The 26,802-nt window shown below is 44.7% G+C and overlaps 1 protein-coding gene across 1 annotated transcript in view; it reads left to right on the top strand.

Annotated features, from left to right (window-relative positions):
* MERTK (MER proto-oncogene, tyrosine kinase) overlaps window positions 1-26,802 on the top strand; it is a 609,785-nt gene that overhangs the window by 179,726 nt on the left and 403,257 nt on the right. The window contains exon 6 of the mRNA XM_029594310.1: window positions 17,507-17,622. Coding sequence (XP_029450170.1) covers window positions 17,507-17,622 — 116 coding nt within the window. The remainder of the gene's footprint in view (window positions 1-17,506; window positions 17,623-26,802) is intronic.

Genomic DNA, 26,802 nt, shown 5'->3' with positions numbered 1-26,802 from the left:
ATGTTGTTATGGCCGCCGGCAGTGGCAGTCCGCGACCGGGGATGGCCACTCACCTGCGGCGTTGGGCCGCCTTCAGGGCACCTGCAGGAGCAGGCAGCCGTCCCCGACGCTCTCTTCGCAGTCGTTGCCGCTGCTGAGGCCTAGCCGCATAGCTTCCTTCCTGCTTTGCTGACTTCTCCCCCTTCGGGTCTGCCTAAAGTCGCGCGTGCGGCTGAAGACTAAATTTAAAGGGTCACGACAGGAAGTTGTCGTGGCTCCTCCCTGGGACTCCTCCTTGAGTTCCTGTATATAAGGTAAGGTCTGCTCCTCAGACCTTGCTTTGGTATCTTGGCTCCTAGACAGGTGTGGTTCCTGAGCTCTGAGTTCCTGTTCCTGTCTTGATCCTGGTCTCCGCTGTTGGTCCGCTTCAGTCTTGTTCCTGTCCTTCTGTTCCCAGCTTCTGCTTCTCCTCTCATTGGACTGATTCTCCTTGCTTGACCCCTGGACTAGCTTCCGACCATTCTTCGGCCTTGACTCCTGGACTGGCTTACGATCTGCTGGAGGCGCCAGCTGTCTGGATTCCACGACCTGCAGGAGGTGCCTGCATCCAGACCTATCTGCAGTCTTCAGTGATTCACCTAAGTCCAAGCGGCCCGGGTCCCTATGGTCTCCTCCTGGGGGGACCGCAGGCTTCCAGTGGCGAAGTACCTGTTTAACTTCTGCTTTACCCGACCTTGCCTTTCGACGGTAGGGGCCTAAGAGGGTTTATTCTCTCCTAGGTAGCGCTAACTCTACCTCGAACTAAGGGTCCACCTCCAGATCCGTAACAGAATATCAAGGCCATGGACCCTGCAGAGGCTTCAGCTCTGCAGGCCATTCCTGGCCTGACCCAGAAGATTATGGAGCAACCGGGATTAGAATCCTTGGCGTCTTCCCTGGATCGACTCAACGCCCATCTCGATTCTGTAATTGCGGCTCATGCAGTTCCTCCACCATTACCACCACCGTCCATGATGCAGGGAAATACTCGTCCAGCAATTCCATTACCAATTCCTCCACGCTATTCTGACGAACTTCGCCTGTGCCAGGGATTCCTTGATCAATGCAGCATGCACTTCCGTCTCCAGGCTTCCCTCTTTCCGGATGATCTTACAAAAACTACATATATCTTATCCCTGTTAGAGGGTAAGGCCCTGGCTTGGGCTTCTCCCTTCTGGCGACGGTCAGATCCAGTCCTGCAAAACCTTCCTAACTTCTTGGAGCTGTTCTGAACGGTATTTGACAATCCAGGAAAACAAGTAGTCGCTGGTTCCAGTCTTCTGCAACTTCACCAAGGAAGACGTCCAGTGGCGGATTACACTATTGAATTCAGAATTCTAGCATCAGAACTCCATTGGGAGGAGAGCTGTCTCCGGACCATATTTTTGGAGGGATTGTCATCCAGAATTAAGGATGAAATGGCAGCCCCCGATCTGCCTTGCTCATTGGACTCTCTTATTGAGTTACTAACCAGGATTGACCGCCTTCTACAGGAAAGGGCTCGTGAAGGGCTGAGCACAAGAAGGCGCACGGCGGGTCCTACCTTTTCTCGATCTTTTTCTCCCGTCTCTCAAACTTCATCCACCACAGAGGGGACTGTCAAAGAACCGATGCAGTTAGGATGAGGCCCTCTCTCTCCGGAGGAATGGCAAAGGCGCCGTAAGGCAGGTCTCTGCCTATATTGTGGAGGATCGGGCCATCTCATTGCTCGTTGTCCAACGCGTCCGGGAAACTCCCAAGCCTAGGCTCCACTGGGAGAGTAACCCTAGGCATCACTTCACCGGCTCCCCCACTTACTCTGCATGTCACCCTTCTTCTCAGAGGCCACAAATTCTCCACGCTGTCTCTAGTAGATTCTGGGGCTGGAGGAAGCTTCATCCTGCAAGATGTGGTGGAACAACTGCGCATCCCTACTCGTTCATGCCCAAGGCCGTTGATTCTATCCTCCATCCACGGAGACCCCCTGCCGGGGAGAATAACTCATCACATGGTTCCACTGGATTGCCACATTGCACCGAACCACACTGAATGTATCACCTTCTATGTCATCCAGAAAGCCATTCATCCAGTTGTTCTTGGTGTTCCTTGATTGTAATGTCACAATCCACAGTTCGACTGGACGTCTTTAAGACTTATTCAACCTGCATTAAGGGAACGACTCCCTCCTGTAATTACATCTGTACCTCTCTTCTTGAGGGTTTGCCTTCCCAGTACAATCAGTTTGCTGACGTCTTCTCCAAAAAGGCCGCAGATACATTGCCCCCGCACCGAGAATTTGATTGCGCCATTAATCTGGTTCCTGGAGCTACCCCGCCTCGTGGTAGGGTCTACCCATTATCCGACTTGGAGACCCGTGCTATGACCGAATATATTCAAGACAATCTGCATAAGGGGTTTATTCTACGATCCAAATCTCCAGCCAGGGCTGGCTTCTTTTTTGGGAATAAAGATGGGACTCTGCGTCCATGTATCGATTTTCATGGGCTGAATGCTATCACCATCAAGGACCGATACTCATTGCTGCTAATAGCTGAACTCTTTGACTGCCTACAGGGAGCCAGGGTGTTCTCAAAATTGGATTTTCGAGGAGCATATAATCTAATCAGGATTCGTGAAGATGATGAGTGGAAGATGGCCTTTAACACCAGAGATGGCCATTATGAATATCTTGTCATGCCATTCGGATTGACCAACGCTCCTGCAGTATTTCAGCACCTCATTAATGAGATATTTCGAGACCTGCTTTATGTCTGCATAGTAGTCTACTTAGACGACATTTTGATTTTTTCCTCCGATTTACAGACGTATCGGCGACATGTTATTCAGGTTTTGCAATGACTACGAGAGAACCGTCTCTATGCAAAAATTGAAAAATGCATCTTTGAACAGGAATCCCTACCCTTTCTGGGGTATATTATCTCCAAACAAGGTTTCCAGATGGACCCCTCCAAGTTGAAATGTATCCAAGAATGGCCCCAACCTAACGGATTACGTGCGCTCCAGTGCTTCCTTGGATTCGCTAACTACTATCATAGTCTTATTCAGAACTTTTCTAAACTGGCTGCATCTCTCACTGCCCTTACTCATAAAGGGGCAAACATCAAGGCCTGGCCTTTAGAGGCTGAAGAAGCTTTCCAGGCACTCAAGAACTCCTTCCTACAACAACCTTGCCTCCGGCATCCAGATCCCAGGCATCCATTTATGGTAGAGGTGGATGCCTCAACTGAAGGAGTAGGAGCTGTCTTAAGCCAGAATGACACATCGGGAACTTCTCATCCTTGCTCATATTTCTCTAAGAAAATTTCGTCTGCAGAAAGCAATTACTCCATCGGTGACAAAGAGCTTCTTGCCATTAAGCTTGAGATTGAGGAGTGGCGGCAGTGGCTGGAGGGAGCACAACACCGTACAACAGTCTACACTGACCATAAGAACTTGGTGTACCTCCAGAAAGCTCAATGTCTGAACCCGCGCCAAGCTCGTTGGGCGCTCTTTTTCACACGTTTTAACTTTAAACTTTGATATCGACCAGCTAACAAGAACATAAAGGCAGATGCCTTATCCCGGGCAGTTTGAAAGGCACCAAGCAAGCACCCCTTCGTGCAACCCTTTGTGTTATTTCTTTAATATGCTCCTTGTTATACCTTTTGCTTAATTGTTAAGAACTTTGATTTTGATGGTTTTATTTTTGTAATCTCTTAGCCTCAGGTACAAAAATTTTAGATTGTAAGCCCTTTTAGGAGATAGTGAATTACCTATTGTACCTTATTGTAAACCGATGTGATATCTCTTTTTGAAATGAACATCGGTATATAAAAATCGTAAATAAAAATCGTAAATAAATTGCTTCAAACTTTTTCTCGTATAAAATATCTGCCCTAGCAAACCTTTGCTGTCATATTTCTGTATTTCCCATCCTTTTTTTCATTTGTTCCATTTTAATATTTGTTGAAATAGAAGCTTAATTATTGACAAAACGTTGGTTGGAATCCACAGTTATTCTAGTTAAATTAACAATTGCCACCTCCAGAGATTTTATGGCTGTCCAGAGAGACTCTAATGAAAACTCTGTAGTTTTCTCAAGTGAAAATGAACTGCTCTTTGCATACCCAGTTTCCAGCTCACCCGCTATAGCCTGTAATCCTCCTCCCCTCCCCTCCACCGGCAATTTAAATTCAGGAAAGTCTGTAGACATTACCGGGAGAGGAGGCCTCACCTAGAACGAGGCATTGGTTTCTTCTCGTTCAACTCCAGTAAGAACTTCTAATGTTCTAGGTGTTCCTTCTTTCTCACGACCCGGAGAAATCAGCTGGTGGGGCGGGGGAGGGGTGCACAGAGCTCCAGGGCTCAATAATATTTCGGCCAGTAGCGCCAACACCTGCTCTCTGTCGGTGCCTACAGCGGCCTGCTCTTCCGGTGTGGTCCCAGATGTCGGCGTGAAAAAGGTAGAAATCCGCGGTTGTGAAGACTTCAGCAAAGGAGATGATGTCAATGTCTCCGTTACTTTTGCCTTCCGCTTGGTGTGTGGTTATCTTGTTGCCACAATTTAAGGTAGAAATTAGGATGAGGAAATCCAGCAGAGAGCACCTCTAGGTTTTCATGATTTCTAATTGCTATTATGTACCTAATGTAAAAAAAGCCTTTAATGTTGTAGAGCCGTCTTCTGATACGTATGCTCATATTGATAGTTCTGATCTTTCTCAGTTTCTTCAAAACTCTCAAGACTTGATTGCTACCAGAGGGACACTTATTAATTCCTTTGTTAATGAATCAGATAAAGAATTAGTTTTTTTTTTTTAAATACTTCAGATTTAAAAATATTTTCTTTTATAGGCAGAAGATTCAGATTTTTCCGGACATCTCTAGGGAGAGAAGGAAGCTGTTTCTCCAACTTAAGCCCCGTGTATTAAAGATTGGGGTTACCTTCTTCCTGAGATTTCCCTGTAAGTGTGAGATAGTCTATAGTAGACCCTCCCCATTTAAGAATCTTTCTTGAGGATAAGGAGCAGATCAGTTAAAACCACTAGGATTTAGGTGGTACCACTTGGACCGTCAATTAGTACTGGCTTATATTTTTTTTCTTCTTTGTATAATTGCCTGGTAATCCCCACTGTTTCTTTGCTTTTTTAATGTGGACATATGATATGTAGTATGTGTATTCTTGCTTATGTATGTGCTTATTGAAAATTCCTTTTCATTGCTTTTTTATTTTATAATTTGTGATGAAAATTCATAAATAAATATTTAAGAATTAAGAAACGAAAGGGGCATTTGTAATCAAGATAGTTTGAGCATTACTCCCTTCTGTCCGTTAATTTCTTTAAGACAGGAATGTGTCTCTGGAAAGGCTTACATGTGCCAGTGGTGATTTCACTATCTTAAGTCACCCTTTTATTTGGAAGACTTTAGGAGTTTTGGCTAGACTAAGAAGCGTTCTGAAAGCTAATTTAAAATGAGAACTTTCAAAGTGAAAGTTGGTTTTGGAAGATATGTAAACCTCCCTTCCTTCCCTCACATCCTCCAAACCCATTCTCATAACTTCCGCACAAAGTGGTGGACATTCCTGAAATTTAGATTTGTTCATTTTGTGCACTAGTCCAAGCCATTGTGTATTTGAGAACATGTAATTTGCTACCAGCTGATGCAAGAGATCTCTGCACTGTATAACTACAGAGTATGGATCCAGAGCTCAGGCTTGAATCATGCTTGACTGCAAAAGAAGTGCAATTTGCTTTAAAAAATCCCACATAAATATATGCCAGCATGGTACAGTTTATCCAAAGTAACTATTTCCCTAACTTATTCATACTATTGCTCAACAAATAAATGAAGCTTCTGGACATGTTAGTCGTACAAGCCAGAGTATAGCAGTGTTAAAGAACAATGTCCCACATAGCAGCCCTAGTATTCCTGACTGTATTTGGAGCAGAGCAGATGTGAAGGTAGTTAAACTGACTTTTGTGCATTGTGCATCTCAGATGCTGGGTACATCTGTTTTACACTAAGCTGCTAGAGAAGCTGTAAAGTCTGCTCCGTCTTCACCCATCTTACAGAAGGACATGGATGAACTAAGTTAACTGTGCTTCTGCTGCTAGGCAGCTGCTAGGCACAACCAGCAACAGAGGACAACAATTTTCAAGCCAGTTTGGGGGTGATATTCAATCACAGGCTGGATTGCAACATTAGCCGGATAAACTTATATGGCTAATTTTGGAGGGATATTCAGTGGTGCAGCTGCACTAGTGAATATAGCTGGCTATCTTAAAAATAACTGGAAAATTGTATCCAGCTAACTTTAGGACTACTCTTTGGCACAACCAGAGTTAGCTGGATAAGTTATCTAGTTATCTCTAATATTGGAGTTATCTGTATAACTTACTTGGCTAACTTTACTTCACCCCAGAACGCTCCCAGAATATCCCTACATTATCCAGCAAAATTATAGATAGATAATGAATTATTCATCTATAATTTAGCTGGATAAGTGCCCAAAATATTCAAAAGTTAGCATTTAGCTAGATATCTTGTGAGGTATCTGATTAAATGCCTCAAATATTGATCTCTGTATGTGCAAACTACCATTTTTTATGTACTATGAAATCAGCTGTAATGTCTTGTTTAGTACTATTATGGTTGGTAATCTATATAAATAAAAATGTTAAATAGTATGGACAAAATCGCTAATCTCAGAAACCACTGAACCGATTGCTTTCAAATTTGGACACAACCTTCATTTCGCATACAGGAAGGTTCTTCTGTACTTACATTACAGATATGTCACACCTGTGACAGGTAAAATAGGTTTAAAACTTTTTTCGAGAAAACAGCGACATCTGCTGGACGTAAGCGCCATCTGTTACACCTTACACTAACACACGCTACACTAATCATTTCACCAGTCCAGGTCAACGTTTCACTTCCATTTTAACACATTCGTGCACTTTTTTCGCCGGAAGATAACTATTTCCTTTACAGATAAAATATACCCACCACCCTCCTCACACCCCCCACACACATGACAAATTGATTTACTTCCCACAGCCTCCCAACACACACACAAAACCACCCTCCTCACACCCCCCACACACATGCCAAATTTATTTACTTCCCAGGCCCTCACAACACACACAAAGCCTGACAGAAGTCCGGGAGGCTCCAGCGGGGGGCCAAGACCGGTCCGGGACACATCTCCTGCACTACGGCCGTCAGCTGCCAGCAATCAACATGGTGCCGACGGCCCTTTCCCTTACTATGCCACTCAGGGACACCAATGGCGGCAGTAGCCCATGTGACATAGTAAGGGCGAGGGCCCCTCGGTGCCATTTTCAGGACTGGCAGCCGGCGGACCTTTGCCCTTACTATGTCAGATGACCTACCGCTGCTATTGCCCCACCCCACTGACATAGTAAGGGCAAAGGGCCGTCGGAACCCATTTCAGTGCTCACAACCGATGGACCAACGCCAATACATCGCTCCCGGACCACTCCTGAACGCCCACTCCACCGACTGACATTTTTATCAGGTCTCGGGGGGTCTGGAGGGTGGGGGGTGGTAATGAATTTATTGCGAACATCTTGGGGAGGGGTCATGAGGGGGGGCAGGTTTCATTCATTCAGCAACTCTGGGGGGGGGCAGGGGGGGCCTACTGTTTTTCGCAGGGCTGGGGGAGGGGGGGCAGTAGAGTGTGGGGTGGTTAGTTTAAGAGAACTTTGCTCATAGGGTTGTTTTTTGGGGGAAGGGGGAGGTTCACACACAAATACATTTCTAAACTTGCATGATCTCGGGAACGCACCAAAATAGCCTCCCCAGACCACAAAACAAATTTGGAAGTGCAAATTTGGTTAGGCACTCCCCTATTTGGCTACATAACACGCACAGACGCCCAGGGACAGACCACATGTAGCACCAACAATTTTAATTTCCCAGGTCTTGGGAGGGGGCAGGAGGGTGGGGGTTATTATTTGATTTAAAGGGTTGGGATTGGGGGGGGTTCCCACAGAAATAGAAAGACAGGTTTTCTGATCTGAAGGGTAGGCAGTAGGTGGGGGGAGGTGACAGTGAGGGGAGGGAGAATGAGGGGAGAGGTGAGTGTGAGGTGAGAGAGTTGGAGTGGGGACAGGGGAGGGAAGGGGGGTGAGTGACCAAGGGGGAGGAGGATGAGTGACTGAGGTAAATGAGCAAGGGGAAGGGGGAGGGAGGGTAAAGAACCTGACTCTGCCACTGCAACGCATGGCCGGGTACCGCTAGTTCTTAATAAAAATGTTTAAAAAACAAAACACAAACTGGTATCCTGTCAGGAACATCCTTATGCCCAACTGAAATGTCATGCCTCACAAAAGGGCAGCCCTAAAATTTGGCCTTTAACATCGCATTACATATTGAAGTACCTCAATCTCTAATTGTAGTAGTTGCAAGTAGAAATCCACAAACATTCACAGTACACTGCTTTGCTGTCAAAGCAGCCAGGGTCCCTCCCTCTCTAGCCTCCTCCAGTCCCTCTGGCAGAATTCATCAGACCAAAACCCCTTTGTGCTTGTCTTCTCCTCCTCCATTACTGTAGTTCCCCCCCCCCCCCCCCCCCCCGCTCTCAGTTTCTGCTACTGTACCTTATGGTAATGTCATTACCAGCACTGACAGTTGCTTTCACACTGGCCAGCTATCTAATGGCTGTGGTACAGCTGATTATTTCCCCTTTATTTGTAGTGCATATGTCAAATATTTTCAAATGTAATGTTTCAGCAAAACTGTAAATGCTGAAATTTGATAAACACTTCAACCATGTGTCTAGAACAGTGGTTCTCAACATTTTTTCTGTCAGGACACATCTAACAATGATGCTCACATACAGGACACACTGAACCTATGACTGTCATGGGGCTAAATGTAAACATACACTCTGCATCCACAGCTACCCCTGACCTCCAACAATGGGTGCAGAGCAGAACGAGGGCATTTCCCCTATACAGCTCACCATACAAAACGATATTCTGACTCTGGTGTCATCTCAACAACAGTAGCACAAACTCCCTCTACTATCAGGAGCATTGTAAAATGTGAAACTTGAAACCCCAGGTGTACCTCTGCACATTTGTAGCAATTCTGCCATACTATAGCAGCACTAACTCCGAGGACTCAAACAGCAATAGCCCTACCTATGAAAAGGCAGCAGTGTACCACCAACGCATGTCCTATTGAGAACACACAACAAATAAGACTGATACTGTTGCGTTTGGTGGTCCGTGGGCTAACCCACAAACTGCCACCCTTATCCCTCTGGCCGGGCCACCAGATGCAGTGACACGCTCTTCGTGGCAGGGCCCTTCTCCTCTTTGTGATGGCAAGCCTCCAGCTCACCTCGCAGCAGGACGCCACCGACTCCCTCCTGTCGTGCTCTTTCTTAGGTGCAGGCGCACCTGTCGCTGCTATATTTAAAGTGACCATGGCAGGAAAAGCCCCATGGTGCTTCCTAATGATGTCACTCGGTTAGGCCTTTAAAAGGCCCTCTTGATTTCTCATTCATTGCCTCAGCATCAGGTCCATCTGCTCCTGGAAGTAGTGCATGTTGCACTCAGCACCTTGTCTTCAGTTCCAGCACCTTGTCTTCAGTTCCAGTGCTTTGTCTTCAATTCCAGCCTTGTCTTCTGTTTTCGTCTTCCTCTACATTACTCACCTGTTCTTCTCCTTGCCTGCCTGCCCTGCCTATCCATTCCTATTCTCCCCTCAGATAGATCTCAGCCTGATCCCAGATTTTCTTGACCGCTGCTTGCCTCTGACCTCGGCCTGACCTCAGATTCTATTGACCGCCGCCTTCCTCTGACCATCACCTGGACCTTGGACTCGTCTGTCCTCCATCTGCCTACGACCCAGCTATCTAAGGACCACCTCTTCTACCATCTGCAGAGACCCTACCTAAGACCTGCCAGCCCCAGCATCCAAAGGCTGAACCCAAGGGGAATGAGGGCTGGTATAGGTGAAGGTCCCACGATCTCTGCTTTGCCTGAGTCTACCTACCAATGGTAGGAGCCTGCAGGATTCATCCCTGCAGGGGATAAATGACATACTAGTCAAATGATGTCATCATTTGACATACTAGTCAAATGATGACATACTAGTGAAATACCTCACCTCAGTCACATGCACAGAACCGACCTTCACCAAATACAGAATAAAAGACCACAAATTAGAAATGTAGAGACAAACTGGAATGGAAACTCCAAGAAATCACTCTGGAGAACTAGAAACAGAAATACATTTCTTGCTACACTAAGCAAATTTCAAAAATAGAAGAAATGCACATTCCCCAAACTAACATATTAAGGGGTAGATTTTAAAAAAAAGGGCGTTCGCGTACTTTTGTTTGCGCACCAGGCGCAAACAAAAGTACGCTGGATTTTATAAGATACGCGCGGCTACGCGAGTATCTTATAAAATCAGCGCGCTCAAGGCTGCCGATTTTGGGCAGCCGGTGCGCGCCGAGCCGCGCAGCCTGTCTCCGTTCCCTCCGAGGCCGCTCCGAAATCGGAGCGGCCTCGGAGGGAACTTTCTTTCGCCCTCCCCTCACCTTCCCCTCCCTTCCCCTACCTAACCCACCCCCCCCTACCTTTATCCACGGATTTACGCCTCCCGGAGGGAGACGTAAATCCACGCGCACCAGCGGGCTGCTGGCGCGCCGATACTTGACCCAGGGGCGTTCCGGAGGGCGCGGCCACGCCCCCAAAACGCCCCGGGCCGAAACCACGGCCCCGGTCCTGCCCCCGAAACGCCGCGCCCCGCCCCCGAAACGCCGCATCATCGGGTCCCGCCCCCGACACGCCCCCTTCCAAAAACCCCAGGACCTACACGCGTCCCGGGGCTCTGCATGCGCCGGCGGCCTATGGAAAATAGGCGCGCAAGGCCCTGCTCGCGTAAATCTGGGCGGATTTACGCGAGCAGGGCTTTTAAAATCCGCCCGTATGGATCTTGCACCTATCACTCCCCCTCTATGCCCCTATCATCCCTCACTTTTCCCAACTACTCACGTTCAATCATCCCCTCATATGCTCATATCCCTGCCCCGCATTCTGTACCCCATCCCTGCATCCTTTTTTCCATGTTCCCTCTCTTCCCTGCTCAACACTCTCTGCCTCCTTTCTCCCCTCTGGCTATCCACCATACTTCCAATCACCTCTTAGCCACCCTTTCCTGCTCAGCATCCCCCTGACTTCCCTTCTCACCCCTGCCCAGAACCCCTCACAACCCCTCTCTCCTCCACCTGTCTCTGCCCAACAGCCCCAACTTTTTTCTCTCTACCCCAACCTGTCCAGCAGACTCCTGAAACCCTATCTCCTCACATCTCCTTGTCTAGTAGTGCCCACATCCATTTCTCCCCTACCCTTCCATTCCCAGCAGCCTGCCTAGACCTCCTCTTCCACCCAACCCATTCAGCAAACTCCTGATACTGTCTCTTCCCCAACCCCTCCCTGCCTAGCAGCACCCATACCCCTTCTCTCCTCCATCACTCCCTGTCTAGCAGCAGTAACATTTCCCCCTTCTCCTGACTCCCAGCAGGGAAGCAGCAACAGCAGCAGAGATTGGTAGTGCATTAATTCATGGAGAGTATGCACTTCTCTCCCTTGTGCCCATGCTGTCTGTCATTTCCGGACTCCACAGGTGAAGAAAGCATCAGCAGCCTCACTGCGGGTCCGGCAGAAGAAGATAAAGTTCATGTCCTGCTGGGCTCTGAAGAGCATAAGTTGGCAATGTCTCACTCTGATCTGGTTGATGGAGGAGGAAGCAGTCTCTCTCTGGACCAGGGAGAGGAGAGTAAAGCAAAAGCAGCCTCCTGTCATGCCCATTGAAGGAGAAGTCGGCCAATTCCCAGCCAGGCTAATGAGGAGAAAGCAGCCTTTTGCTGGCCCCCGACACACCAGTGTGTCCTGATACACCTGTTGAGAACCATTGGTCTAGAGCAAGGGAAGTGCCCTAAACATCATGTCCCCCAAAAACACCTCAGTTTGCTATTAGTATATATATTGTGCTTTAGCTGTAAAATAACAACTTGGAAATTCTGAACTGAATTTTGAAAAGGCTGTTGCATGCAGCACTGTGGAGCTAACCCAATCATCATACTTAGCTGTGTTTGCTCTCGTTAGAATTAGACATGTTTTTCTCTTGTGCTGACAGGACAGTTATGGGAAAAATGTTGTGTAGCTAGGGCAGGCATGGCATTGATTCAGTGTCAACCAGGTACCACTCCTTGTTTAACTGGAACATATGTCTTCTAAATGATAATTTTAGAATTGATTTTAGAAGTTGTTGTGCCATGTTAGTTATGGTTCTAACATAACTAAAAAAATCAGGAAGTTCCAAGTGATGGCTGCCATGGTACTCGCAATGTAGGATTTTATTACATAACAAATTATTTAGTATAACATCTCATAATAATGCTCCTGTTCTACAGTGTTCTACTAGGAAACTATGTTGACTGCTAAGTATCGCTAAATTTTGATCTACAGGGACAATAAAAGAATCTTCTGTAGCAGTTAAGGAATACAGATAGCGTTTTCCTGCTCAAAAGTAGGGAAATGTATATCCTATGCTAAGAAAGTTTGTATTAGATTCCAGTTCAGTGTTTGTATAGCTGAACTGTAAACCCCTGACCAAAGTTTGTAAGTCTAAAATCTAAGCCATCCTCACTGGAACTCAGACTGAGTCCCAGCTGAGTTTTGACAGTGGCTGTGCATTGGCTCAGTCTGGTTGGTGTGTTAACAGAATATGCCATCTCCACAGAGAGGAATATTGGATAACTGACCGACCTTAGTGGTAATTTAATGAAATCCAGCTGTTGCTGCACCGCAGCTAGAACAGTGCCAAGTTCTTTTCTATTTCAGAGCTCTGCGGCTGCCTCAGTAATGCAGTGCTATATGGGAACTCTACAAGGCTGAGCTAATTTTTTTTTTTTAACCATTTGGCTTACCTTATGGGTAACCATTTCCTGCTTTTCTGAAAAAAAAAAAAGCTTGTTTTTGCAGTATTAATATGCAACTTAGTTAAAAAACTGGTACAACACAGTTAATACTGAGAAGAATTGACATAGCAGTCTTTCTAAAGCATATTATCTTGGTAGTACAACTGGATCTCATCCCAGAATATACTGGGCTGGAGGGAGGGATCAGGAATGGGATTAACAAAAAAGTCTCAATGTACATTGAAAAGGCAAATATCAACGCCATTCACCGTGTAAATTACCCTCTTCTGTCTGGATGGAAATAAATGCAGGCTTCCACAGCACATGCACTTTTAGCTGTATGAGCAAGATGCAAATGTTTAGATTAGAGGAATAAATCAGTTTAATTACATGGGATTTTCAAAAGCATGTGTGCTATTTTACCCCCTTAGAAATGTGCTTTTAGTGTTAGTGTTTAGTTTGCGCTGACTGATTTTCAAAGAAATACTACATGGGTAGTTTCTTTTTGAGTATTAGCTGCAAAGTGTGGGGCCGATGTAATAAGGTGCGCTGAGCTGCCATGGGCTTGTGTGTGAGATTGTAGGCGTGTTTTCCCGCGCAAAACCCTATACGGGGATGTAATAAGGGTTTTGTGCGTGGGAAGAAAGTGCATACGAACGTGCTCACAGACCCGCAGTTTTTCCTGTGCGAATGCATGCTATTAGCATGCAAAGGAGGTGATTAGCTAATCATAGACAATACAGGGAGTCATGTTAGTGCTAGTGTGGGTTTTTTTTTTTATTTTATTTTAATTAGATTTTTAATAATTACAACACAAGGTCACTTGTACCAGAAAATATGACATTTGTAAAGACTCAATAGTGAAATATACAAAATGAAATCAAAATTCCACCAAAAAATATTGTCACAAAAATTTAGGAAATAGGGGGGATAGAATTGGCATGAGCGAAATTCACGTAAGAAATTGAAATCAAATAAGGCAAATCCTGAACTTACACCCATCAAAACAAACTAAGCCGATCTGCACATGGGGACATTAGGAATGAGAGTCCAGGAGTACCTGTAGCTGGGAAGGTTAAAAAAACAAGTATCTGGAAATCTGGTGTCTAATCAAGCATTTACACGGAAATCTCAAATCAAATTTTGCAGATTTACTTCAGACTTCTGGCTTCATAGAAAGAAATTTCCTCCTGCGTTCTTGGGTTGTCCTGGTGATATCGGGGAAGATCCATACTTTTTGACCATAAAATAAGTGATGACGATTGCGAAAGAAGAATTTAAACACTGAATTTCTCTCAGAAAGAAATGCGAAAGTCACTAGTAAAGTAGCTCTGTCTTGAATAATCATCTCTTGAGATGATTCATATAACTAAGAAACATTCATAGAAGAAACAGGTTCAGAGTCCTTAGGAGTTTCTCCTTCCGATTTAGGAAAAAAGTAAGTCCTAGTTATGACTGGAAAGCCTCCAATGGAAATTTAAGAATCTGCACTAAATAACTCTTAAGCACTAAATAACTCTTAAGCAAATCCTTAAGAGAGAGCAACCTTATATAAGGAAAATTTAATATTCGTAGATTTAAGATCCTTAGAGCATTTTCAGCATTTTCAAGTTTCTTAATTGAAACCATATCTGATTGCACCAGTTTATGTTGCACTGATCCTATTTTTGTAGTTCTTGTGTCCAGCTCGGTGACTTTAGTCTCCAAAGATCCAACTTGATTCTCTATAGTCAGCACACGCCGATTACTTTCTACTACTACTGCTGTTAAAGAGGTAATAGTTTTCTCTACAGAGATTAAGGCATTCCAAACGGACTCCAGCGTTATTTCCTTAGGTTTCTCAAGAAATAGCTTTGGCGACGGGCATACTTGCACAATCCCTGCTCCTTCACCCATGGGATTGCTTTCACCTTCGTTAGTCTCAGGAAATTTAGGGACAAAAGAGAGGCACGTGGAATCTGTACTAAGCAGATTCTCCGAAGGGAAGTCCAAAAGCGTTTCCCTTCTCGGGGCTTTGAAGGTAATATCATCTCTGTCTCAAATCCAAATCCGACAGAAATGGGGGTGGAGGCACACTTGGCGCTCCGGGGCTCAACAATATTGCTTCAGCCAAAGGAGGCAACACTCGCTCAACAGTCGACTCCATAGCGACTCTCCCCTCCAGCGTAGCAATTAGGTGCCGCGAAGAAAGTCTTGATCAGTGGTTGTTGTAAATGCTTGGAATCGGGAGAGGAACTTGAAATCTCCCTCAGTCGGGCCTTTCTCTTGGTATGAGGCATTTTAACAAAATGAGGAAATAAGATTATTCAGCAAAGAGTTGGAAGAGCGTTTCTTAGCATGCAGGTAGCCGCACTAGTGCTAGTGCAGGTTTTTTAATATGGGTTTTTTACTGCCATGGTCAGGGCACGAGTTAAGTGTCAGCGCCGACTTGAGGGGCCTATGTCGGCATCCGAGCATCCTGAAAACCACCTAGCTGAGCGCCTATCTCGGTGTCCGAGTGGCCAGCTTAGCTAGGCGCTTTTCTGGGCGTCAGAATGGCCAGCTTAAGGTGCTTCCCCAGGTGCTTTTTTGGGCACCCGATCGTTTAGAAATGCGAGCAACTAAGCGCCTAGCTGAGCACCCAAATGGCAAGATATGCTAGGTGCCTTCCTGGGCACCCGATCATGCAGATTTTTCTGCCAAGAACAGAAGTGCACAAGTGGCCTGATAAGCATCTGTCTGAATGCCTATCTCGGCTCAGAGTGGCCAGCGAAGCAAAGCGCTTTTCACAGCATCTGAGGTAGGTGCTTCCCTGGGCAACAGATACACGGCCAGAAAAGCGGCAAGATTGTTGTGAATTAGCATCCATGAAAATATGTGCCATGTTTTCTGCAGCACAGTTATTTGACATGTTAAAAATACTTTCCAGGGTCATACTTTCACTTAATAGGGAGACCCGTTTGCTCGCTCACTCACTTTTATGCATGCATTATCGGCATGTGTTTTGAGTGCGGATGTGGCCGCTTATAACATAGACCCTGTATCACGCTTAGGTATGCTCATTTTTCTGTACGTGCGCAGATTTCTGCACGAAAGTCATTTGCATAATTTATTTTTTTATATCCCGGGGAAACAGCAGCTTCAGCTGTGCGTGGTGATCAAAACCCTCACACCTAATGAGCGCCTGTTTTGCCGTGGGTCTTATTACATTGGCCCCTGTGTATAGTAAATGCACTCATGTATTTTGCAACTTTGCAAGCTGTTTTAAATTTGCTCCCTTCATCTTCTGATTACTTGCATTTACAAGCTTTTTCATAAAAGTTTTTATCTAAAACACAAAGCTTAGAAATTCTAATTGGGATCCTGTAGTCACTGAAATGACAAGTTTTTGGCACTGGGTGACAGAGTGGAACAATGATACATAAACTTTCACCTCTAGATCATTAGCTGTATTTGATTCAGGCCTGCAGTGACCAAAAAATGATCACGTGAAAGTCGTTGAAAGCCCATTGAAAGAAGTTGATAGTTTCATTTCAGTTCCCAGTGGACAGGTGACCAGATCATTATAAAAATCGCCATTAGAATTTGGTACTAATTAGCACCTTTTAGTGACTATTCTTATCAAGCAATCAAAGACTAAATGGGTATAGGGAAGGAATTACCCTTTTTTCCTTAGGAATAATTCATTCAGTGCAAGGTTGAGGCACATTTGCATTACCATTGCCTCTGTAAAATGTGCATAAATGGAAGATTATGTGTCTAAAACTATTAATCCAGCAACTTTCATGAGCACTGATCTTACGATCAATGAATGGTTAGAAGAAAATTACAAGTCAGTGGCACAGTTTTTAGAAGTTTATTTCTCTGTTTAAACATGTAGTAAATATTAGTCAATGGTCTGTTACATTCAGAGCAGAAGTTGTTGGCTTAAAAAATGTGTTTAGAAAATCGATTCCTTGAAATGTATGTTTCTGGACAGCATTTAGGACCTATCCCCAAGCATTTTGGGCCTAATTTAGAAAATGTTATATGCACGAAACACCTTGTTTCGTGCATATAAATTCCACTTAGAAAATCAATTGGATGGGTGGAGGTCATATAGGTAGAAGTATGCAGGAAACCCGATTTTGCACGTATTTTTAATGCAAGATGTATTCCGGGAGATGGAGGTGGAGATGGGGAAAGGGTTTACGCCCCCTGGTCAATTTTCAAAGGAGCTGATCTAATTATCTAATTCCTGAATGCAGGCAGGCAGAGCTTTTGAAATCTGACCCCTTTGTGATTTCAAGAATTTGCAATTTTAAAACTCCAAGAGACTACTAATATGCTTGATGTCGCTACTACATATATATATTTATTTTTTTTTCCTTTTGATCTACAGCAGTGTCCTGAGTTGCTAAATTTGATTGCAAGGAGCTGCTGCTACTGTAACTGATTATGTTGGTGTGACTGGCACAGATTGCTGCTAGGACTCCTCTTGATCTTTGTGTATCAGTTTGTGTTGTATGTAGTATTGCCTTATTCTTACAATTGTGTTTGTTGTTGTTATCTATCTACTTCATTCAGGACTTCCCTCACCACCTTCTGAACTGAAAGCTGTGAAGAGAGCAGCAAACAGCATTCTTCTGTCTTGGAAGCCAGGATTTGATGGCTATTCTTCTTTCAACAGCTGCCGTATATGGGTAAACTTCTAGAATGAGCAACAGTAATTATAAAGTGAAATGGACTTTTAGCACCTCTTGGGTCTATCAGAGAGTTCTCATAAGTCCATTAGGGGGTGGAGGGAGAAGTCTGAATGCAGCCAGTGCTGCACACCTAGAAACAATCAATCTATGCAAGATGGGGCTACAGCAGAGGAAGATAGACTGGCTTGAAGTGATTTCTTACAAGTGGTCACGCTTTAATGCTAGAAGCTGGGATATATCCTTACTGTGGACAGGAATAACTGGGCAGATTGGATGGGCCCTTTGATTTTTTCTGCCATCATCTGCTGTGTCACTAAGCAAGCTTCTAGTGGTTGAAAATAGCTTTGTATGTCTTCTTTTGGAGGGTGTGGAGAGCTGCGCATCCAAAGAATGGCAGTCCAACTAAGCTAACTTCCCAGTCAGGTTACTTTTTGAAACTTGCCTGTAGATGTTTTGTTTTCAGTGTCCTGCAAAATTGCTATGGGAATGTGCCACATAATTAAATATGCTCATTTAAAAAAAAAAAATATATATATATATATATATATATATATTTCCTTTATTTCACTATTGAAATTATCCTTATAATAATCTTAGTCAAAGGGAGCAGATGTTTGTCTTATTGTTACCGTCTCTCTCCACACTCTACAGGATCTAAACAGGAATAAGATAAGGCCTAAATTAATTATGAATGTGAATTATATTTTTTATGATTGCTAAATAAGTTAAACGTATTCTTTGTTGAATAAATAGGGTCACAGTAGGTTTAAAATTCAGTACATGGGGAGGAGGAAGGCATACAGGTTGTGAAGTATTAAGTGACAGAATGGTTTTTACAGGACATGGTTATGTGTGTGTACTCACTCTTATCTTGCTAATCGGCACTGGATATAATTGGTGAAAACATTTTAAATTTTATAAAACAAAACAGGAAAGCACAACCTAGTTTTAATAAAGTTTCCATTTCAGTGTGTAACAGATCATAGAAAGTCCCTATAAAGTGATGGGTTCATAGTTAAAAGCAGACGGAGGTCAGATTAGCATTTCCCACCAACTCCAACTTATGAAAAAACGAGAATAATGAACTTTTTGTACTTTTCAACCTCATTTCTATAAGGAACAGAGACTAATATAATTCTGGAATTCTCTGTGTTGCAGTCTGTCCCTCCCTTTCCACCTCCCCCACCTTTTAATTTGGAAAAAGCTTGAGGAAGGTGAACTAAATTTTATGTTCAGTTAGGACCATGGGAGGCATCCAACTTTTGTATATTTCAAAGTTGGTGAGTGATTTGTTGGGGGGGGGGGGGAGTGTAGGAGGGGGCAACTTTAGCAATTTTCTCATAAGAAATGAATGGGGGGGGGGGGGATACTGAATCTAATCTATCTAGAACGTCACATTTTCTACTCTTGTTATTTTATTCCACATAAGGTGTGTGATTAATACACAAATGGACTGGGTAATGCATAAAGAGGCTTAATGCAAGCAGCATATTTTATCTTAATTAACTAATAGAATGAAATGTTCATAGTAGGCTTCACTTCTGCTGCACGACAACTTTATTTAACTGGAGGTGTTCTACAGCCTCTCACAGGATGTATGCTTTATATGTGGATCCATAGATTTGTTTTCACCTTTCAGAAGGGAATTTGGCCATTTATCTTCCATGTTGGGTTTGAGGAGTCTGAGCAACTGGGAACTGAATTGAAAATTGATAGTTTTTTGATTTCTTTATTCTGTGATATAATATTATTCACAACAGTTGACTGCATGTTATTAAAAGTGTAACTCTTTTACTTCAGGAAATGGGAAAAAAAAGATTTCCTGCGATTTAAGTTTTGTACTGGTCATCAGGAAGTGGGTGCAGCTTTTGTTTTTTTTTTTGAGAGAAAAGTAAAAATAAACTGAAGCCATGGCGGAACCATCCAGCAGCTGTTTTCACTTCTCTTCCAAAGTCCAGCCTGTGGACTGAACTTCATCAGCAATTGTGAAATTCATTGTTTCACCTGCTGGAAACATGAGTCAGAGAATAATACTCACATTTGGAGCATATTCACCTTCCAGCTGGAATGTCTTTCACTTTTTCCAGCATCCAGCAATCTGCATTGGGTCAAAATTCCCTTCTTCTACTTATAGGGAAAAGAGAGATATTTAGGGCCAAATTTAAGGACTGAGCAGGAAGAGGACAAAAATAAAGTTCAAAAAACCTGCAAATCAGTTTACTTTGACAGAACTTGCTCATGCCCATTCAGGGACTGTTTGCTGAAAGTCCAGAAGCACTCACAACTGCAGGCAGGTGCCCTGAAACAGTAGTTTGATTTCCCAGCTTGTTATGCCACAGATGAATCACAGCTAAGCTTCTACAAAAACACAGTAGCGTCTTACAAATATCTTTTTGTGCATATCAGACATGGACTTCACTCCACAGGCTATAACCTGACATTGTGGGCAGGCTTGAGCTGCGGGTCCTACTGGCTTCCTTTAGGCTCATAAGAACATGAGAAAATGCTATACTGGGTCAGACCAAGGGTCCATCAAGCCCAGAATCCTGTTTCCAATAGTGGCCAATCCAGGCCATAAGAACCTGGCAAGTACCCAAAAACTAAGGGCTGGATTTTAAAAAGGTTACGCGCATAAGTTATGCGCGTAACCCTTTAAAAAAACCCCTGCGCGCGCTGAGCCTATTATGCATAGGCTTGGCGGCGCGTGCAAGCCCCGGGACGCACGTAAGTCCCGGGGCTTCGCTAGGGGGGCATGTCGAGGGTATGTCGAGGGGGGGGCGTGTCGGGGCCGACGTGAAATTTGGGGCGTCCCGGGGGCATGTTGGGGGCGTGGTGCCGGCCTGGGGGCATTTCGGCGGCGTGGCAGAGGCCTCCGAAACAGGTCCCGGGCCAGGGAATCGTGTGCCAGCAGCCTGCTGGCGCGCGCGAGTTACGCCTGCTTCTCGCAGAAGTAACTTTTAAAACATGGGGGGGGGGGGGGGGGGGGGGTAAGGTAGGGGAAGGGAGGGCAAGGTGCGGGGGGAGTGGAAGGAAAGTTCCCTCCGAGGCTGCTCCGGGCAGCGCACGCAGGGCTCGGCACGCGCAAGGTGCACACATGTGCACCCCCTTGAGTGCGCCGACCCCGGATTTTATAAGATACGTGCGGCTACACGCGTACCTTATAAAATCCCGCGTACTTTTGTTCGCGCCTGGTGCGTGAACAAAAGTACGCGCAGCCGTAGATTTATAAAATCTACCCCTAAGTCTATTTCATGCTACTGTTGCTAGTAATAGCAGTGGCTATTTTCTAAGTCAACTTAATAGCAGGTAATGGACTTCTCCTCCAAGAACGTATCCACTCCTTTTTTAAACACAGCTACATTAACTACACTAACCACATCCTCTGGCAACAAATTCCAGAGTTTAATTGTGCGTTGAGTGAAAAAGAACTTTCTCCGATTAGTTTTAAATGTGCCACATGCTAACTTCATGGAGTGCCCCCTAGTTTTTCTATTATCCGAAAGAGTAAATAACTGATTCACATTAACCCATTCTAGACCTCTCATGATTTTAAACACCTCTATCATAATCCCACTCAGCCGTCTCTTCTCCAAGCTAAAAAGTCCTAACCTCTTTAGTCTTTCCTCATAGGGGAGCTGTTCCATTCCCTTTATCATTTTGGTCGCCCTTCTCTGTACCTTCTCCATCGCAACTATATCTTTTTTGAGATGTGGTGACCAGAATTGTACACAGTATTCAAGGTGCGGTCTCATCATGGAGCGATACAGAGGCATTATGACATTTTCTGTTTTATTCACCATTCCCTTTCAAATAATTCCCAACATTCTGTTTGCTTTTTTGATTGCCGCAGCACATTGAATCGATAATTTCAATGTGTTATCCACTATGACGCATAGATCTCTTTCTTGGGTGGTAGCTCCTAATATGGAACCTAACATTGTGTAACTATAGCATGGGTTATTTTTCCCTATATGCATCACCTTGCACTTATCCACATTAAATTTCATCTGCCATTTGGATGCCCAATTTTCCAGTCTCATAAGGTCTTCCTGCAATTTATCACAATCTGCTTGTGATTTAACTACTCTGAACAATTCTGTATCATCTGCAAATTTGATTACCTCACTCGTCATATTTCTTTCCAGATCATTTCTAAATGATTTATAAATTTATAAATTTCAGACATGGACTTCACTCCACAGGCTATAACCTGACATTGTGGGCAGGCTTGAGCCTGCCCACAATGTCAGGTTATAGCCTGTGATCATTTATAGCCAGAGATCATTTATAAATGATTTATAAATGATCTCTGTTTCCTGTCTTTTAGCCAGTTTGTAATCCATGAAAGGATATCGCCACCTATCCCATGACTTTTTACTTTTCCTAGAAGCCTCTCATGAGGAACTTTTTCAAACGCCTTCTGAAAATCCAAATATACTACACCTTTATCTACATGTTTATTAACTCCTTCAAAAAAGTGAAGCAGATTTGTGAGGGAAGACTTGCCTTGGGTAAAGCCATGCTGACTTTGTTCCATTAAACCATGTCTTTCTATATGTTCTGTGATTTTGATATTTAGAACACTTTCCACTATTTTTCCTGGCACTGAAGTCAGGCTAACTGGTCTGTCGTTTCCCGGATCGCCCCTGGAGCCCTTTTTAAATATTGGGGTTACATTAGCCACCCTCCAGTCTTCAGGTACAATGGATGATTTTATTGATATGTTACAAATTTTTACTAATAGGTATGAAATTTCATTTTTTGATTCCTTCAGAATCCTGGGGTGTATACCATCCGGTGCAGGTGATTTACTACTCTTCAGTTTGTCAATCAGGCCTACTACATCTTCTAGTTTCACCGTGATTTGATTCAGTACAGCTGAATCTATACCCATGAAAACCTTCTCCGATACGGGTATCTCCCCAACACCCTCTTCAGTAAACACTGAAGCAAAAAAATCATTTAATCTTTCCACGATGGCCTTATTTTCTGTAATTGCCCCTTTAACCCCTCGATCATCTAACGGTCCAACTGACTCCCTCACAGGCTTTCTGCTTCGGATATATTAAAAAAAATTTTTACTGTGAGTTTTTGCCTCTATGGCCAACCTCTTTTCAAATTATCTCTTAGCTTGCCTTATCAATGTCTTACATTTAACTTGCCAACGCTTGTGCATTATCCTATTTTCTTCTGTTGGATCCTTCTTCCAATTTTTGAATGAAGATCTTTTGGCTAAAATAGCTTCTTTCACCTCCCCTTTTAACCATGCAGGTAATCATTTTGCCTTCTTTCCACATTTCTTAATGTGAGGAATATATATGGACTGTGCCTCTAAGATTGTATTTTTAAACAATGTCCATGCCTGTTGAATACTTTTTAACCTTTGCAGCTGCACCTTTCAGTTTTTTTTCTAACAATTTTTCTCATTTTATCAAAGTTTCCCTTTTGAAAGTTTAGCCGAGAGCTGTGGATTTGCTCTCTGTCCCCCTTCCAGTCATTAATTCAAATTTGATCATATTATGATCACTATTGCCAAGTGGCCCCACCACCGTTACCTCTCTCACCAAATCCTGTGCTCCACTGAAAATTAGATCTAAAACTGCTCCCTCTCTTGTCGGTTCCTGAACCAATTGTTCCATAAAGCTGTCATTTATTCCATCCAGGAACTTTATCTCTCTAGCATGTCCCAATGATACATTCCCAGTCAATATTGGGGTAATTGAAATCTCCCATTATTACCGCACTACCAATTTGGTTAGCTTCCCTAATTTCTCTTAGCATTTCACTGTTTGTCTCATCATCTTGACCAGGTGGACGGTAGTATACTTCTATCACTATAGTCTTCCCCAACACACTGTTGAGGAAGGGGGTGTTTAGTGTGCCCTTGGGCCTCAGCCCGACCCCAGACGAATCCAGGGCCGAAGCAAGGGGTGACGGCGTGTCCCAGCATAGCTAAACACGGTCTTGCCCTCTGCCGGGCCTGCAAGCTCCCAGAGCCAACAACAGATGAATTTGGTAGGGGAACGGTCCTCCGACTGTTCCGAGCCCTTTCGGACCTGCCGCTTGAATCGGCATGGAGCAGCAGGCCGTCCTGAGGTTGAGGGCAGACGGAGGCCTTGACACGTAGACAGGGCTATGATGGATGCGATGGCATCTCAGACGGGACTGGGTTGGTGCGACGGCATCACAAGCATGACGAGGAACTTGATCCAAACAAGACAAGACATAAGGCAGGAGGACATTGGCACTGTCTCTCAGGGCGCCCTACTCAGCCGGACCCAATGGGGTGGTCATGGACCACCCTGTCCCAGGGTGGTCATGGACAAGCGCAGGAAAGACCCAGGCAAGGAGGAACTCCAATGACGAAGCCGGTGTCATCCGAAGCTTCCCCCAAGGCTGGCGGGAACAGAGGTTCAGGAGCACAGGGACGAATCCCACCTGCAGGCCACTCCATTCTCGGGCACGACATCATCCGAGAACCATGGCTTTGCAGGAACGGAAGGCTCAGGAGCACCAGATGAAGATGCAGGGAAGAACATCCTGGCGGGCAGACACATCAGGACGAGGGAGATCATGGTGGAACATCAGGACATGGTTAGGGACCTCAAGCAAGACATCAAGACACAAAGACGTGGTATAAAAGCAGACGAGACGAGGAGCTCCACAAAGAACAGAAGACCTTACAAGGCTCTGGCAGGAAGGAGCCTCCAGAGGGAAGTCACTCTGATGCAAGGCAAAGACTGACTGAAGTTGAAGTCCTTTTATTGGGCTGCAGACCGGCAACTCCCTGGGAGCAGTTTGGCAGGCCCACACCTTACTGGCCCTATAACTACGGAGAAGTGCTGCGGGCCGGCCCCTAGGGAGAAGGGCGTGGCTCAAACCAGGAAGTCCATGCAAACACAAGCAGCCTCAGGCAGGCCCCAAGGACATCGAGGCCTCCCAGGCCCTGGAGCAAATCCTGGACAGTTCACAGGCGAGACCCTGGCTTGGAGCGGCCTCCAGGAAGAGGTAAAGAGCCTCCCGTAGCACCGCTACAGGAGGGTTCATAACACACACAAGGGATTTCTACCGATAAAGATTTGATTGTGCATTTAGTCTCATGCAGGATGTTTATCCTGTTGGACTCTATGCCATCCCGGACATAAAGCGCCGCCTCTCGGGTGCTCCTTTCTGTCATTGCAATATAATTTGTACCCCGGTATAGCACTATCCCATTGGTTATCCTCCTTCCACCATGTCTCTGAGATGCAATTAAGTCTATGTCATCATTCACTGCTATACATTCTAATTCTCCCATCTTACTTCTTAAACTTCTGTCATTAGCATACAAACATTTCAAAGTTTGTTTTTTGTTTGTATTATCATTCTGCTTTTTAATTGATAGGGATAAGTTAGAGTTTAGCTCAGGTGAGTTTTTAGTTACAGGCACTTGGACTACTTTTCTTATTATTGGAACCTCACTGTCGGGATGCCCTAATTCTAATGCATCATTAGTATCCTTTGAAGATACCTCCCTCTGAACCATGCGCTGCTGAGCGACTGTCGGCTTTCCCCTTTGTTCTAGTTTAAAAGCTGCTCTATCTCCTTTTTAAAGGTTAGCGCCAGCAGTCTGGTTCCACCCTGGTTAAGGTGGATCCCATCCCTTTGGAAGAGACTCCCCCTTCCCCAAAAGGTTCCCCAGTTCCTTACAAAACTGAATCCCTCTTCCTTGCACCATCGTCTCATCCACGCATTAAGACTCCGGAGCTCTGCCTGCTTCTGGGAACCTGCGCATGGAACAGGGAGCATTTCAGAGAATGCTACCCTGGAGGCTCTGGATTTAAGCTTTCTACCTAAGAGCCTAAATTTGGCTTCCAGAACCTCCCTCCTACATTTTCCTATGTCGTTGGTGCCCACATGTACCATGACAGCCGGCTCCTCCCCAGCACTGTCTAAAATCCTATCTAGGTGATGCGTGAGGTCCACTACCTTTGCACCAGGTAGGCATGTTACCAGGCGATCCTCACGCCCACCAGCCACCCACTGTCTACATTCCTAATAATTGAATCACCAACTATGACGGCCGACCTAACCCTTCCCTCCTGGACAGTAGGCCTTGGAGACATCCTTAGTGTGAAAGGACAATGCACCACCTGGAGAGCAGTCCTTGCTACAGGATCCTTTCCTGCTGCACCAGGTTGATGCTCTCCGATCATGAGACCTTCTTTCTCCAAGGCAGCACCAGGGCTGCCAATCTGATGTTGGGACTTGGCTACTATGTCCCTGAAGGTCTCATCTATATACCAGCTTCTCCAGGTCTGACACTCTAGCCTCCAGAGATCGGACTCGTTCTCTGAGCGACAGGAGCTCTTTACATCGCATGCACATGTACAATTTCTCACCGGCGGGTAAAAAATCATACATGTGACACTCAGTGCAAAAGACTGGGAAGCCCCCCTCTTGCTGCTTGACTGCTGCCTTCATCTCAAATTTGTTCAGTTCCTGGTTAAGTTTTAGGTTGCTATGGGAGTAGGAATCTGTCTAATTAACGTCCTTTAAATGTATTAGTGAATTCAGTATATGTCTGGTAGTAGCCTACAGGGGAATGATCAAACTCTCAATAAGGTGGTTTTTTTGGGGAGGGGGGTTTGTGAAAGTGGCACCTGCCTATAAATTAAAGGATGAGCTTGGGGTATGTGGGCAAGGGGTGGGAGGGTTGGGAAACACAAACAGTCTAACTTCAGAGTGACTCACTGCTCTCTTGATTAACAAATGTTGGTACCTAATCAAACCAAATCACACTACCTTAACACCTTTCCAAGGTGAGTGCTGAACTTTTCAACCTTTTTACTTAGGTATATACTGCTCCTAGCTTATTTCTAGGTTCTGGCTACTTTTTTTTTTTTTTTTTTTTAATATACAAACACTAACTTCTGCTTATTAGCTGCCTTACTGACTGACTATTTAAAAATACAAACAGTCTAACTTCAGTTTATTCCCTGCCTTACTGACTTTTAAAAGCACAAAAACACACAAACACACTAAATAATATTCCCAAATAGTTAACTTCGTCCCAATACTTTTAAAAAAGAAAATTTCCCAAGCAAAAACTTACTGATTCCTTTCAACCATCATTACTGAGAGGCTCCCTTGCCTCTTAGTAATGGTGGCTCCAGTCAGACCATGATTGTTTGAACT

The sequence above is a fragment of the Rhinatrema bivittatum genome, chromosome 3 (assembly GCF_901001135.1).
Source record: "Rhinatrema bivittatum chromosome 3, aRhiBiv1.1, whole genome shotgun sequence".
Lineage (NCBI taxonomy): Eukaryota > Metazoa > Chordata > Amphibia > Gymnophiona > Rhinatrematidae > Rhinatrema > Rhinatrema bivittatum.
Note: the sequence above shows the minus strand (reverse complement) of the source record. Positions and strands in the feature narration are given on the sequence as shown.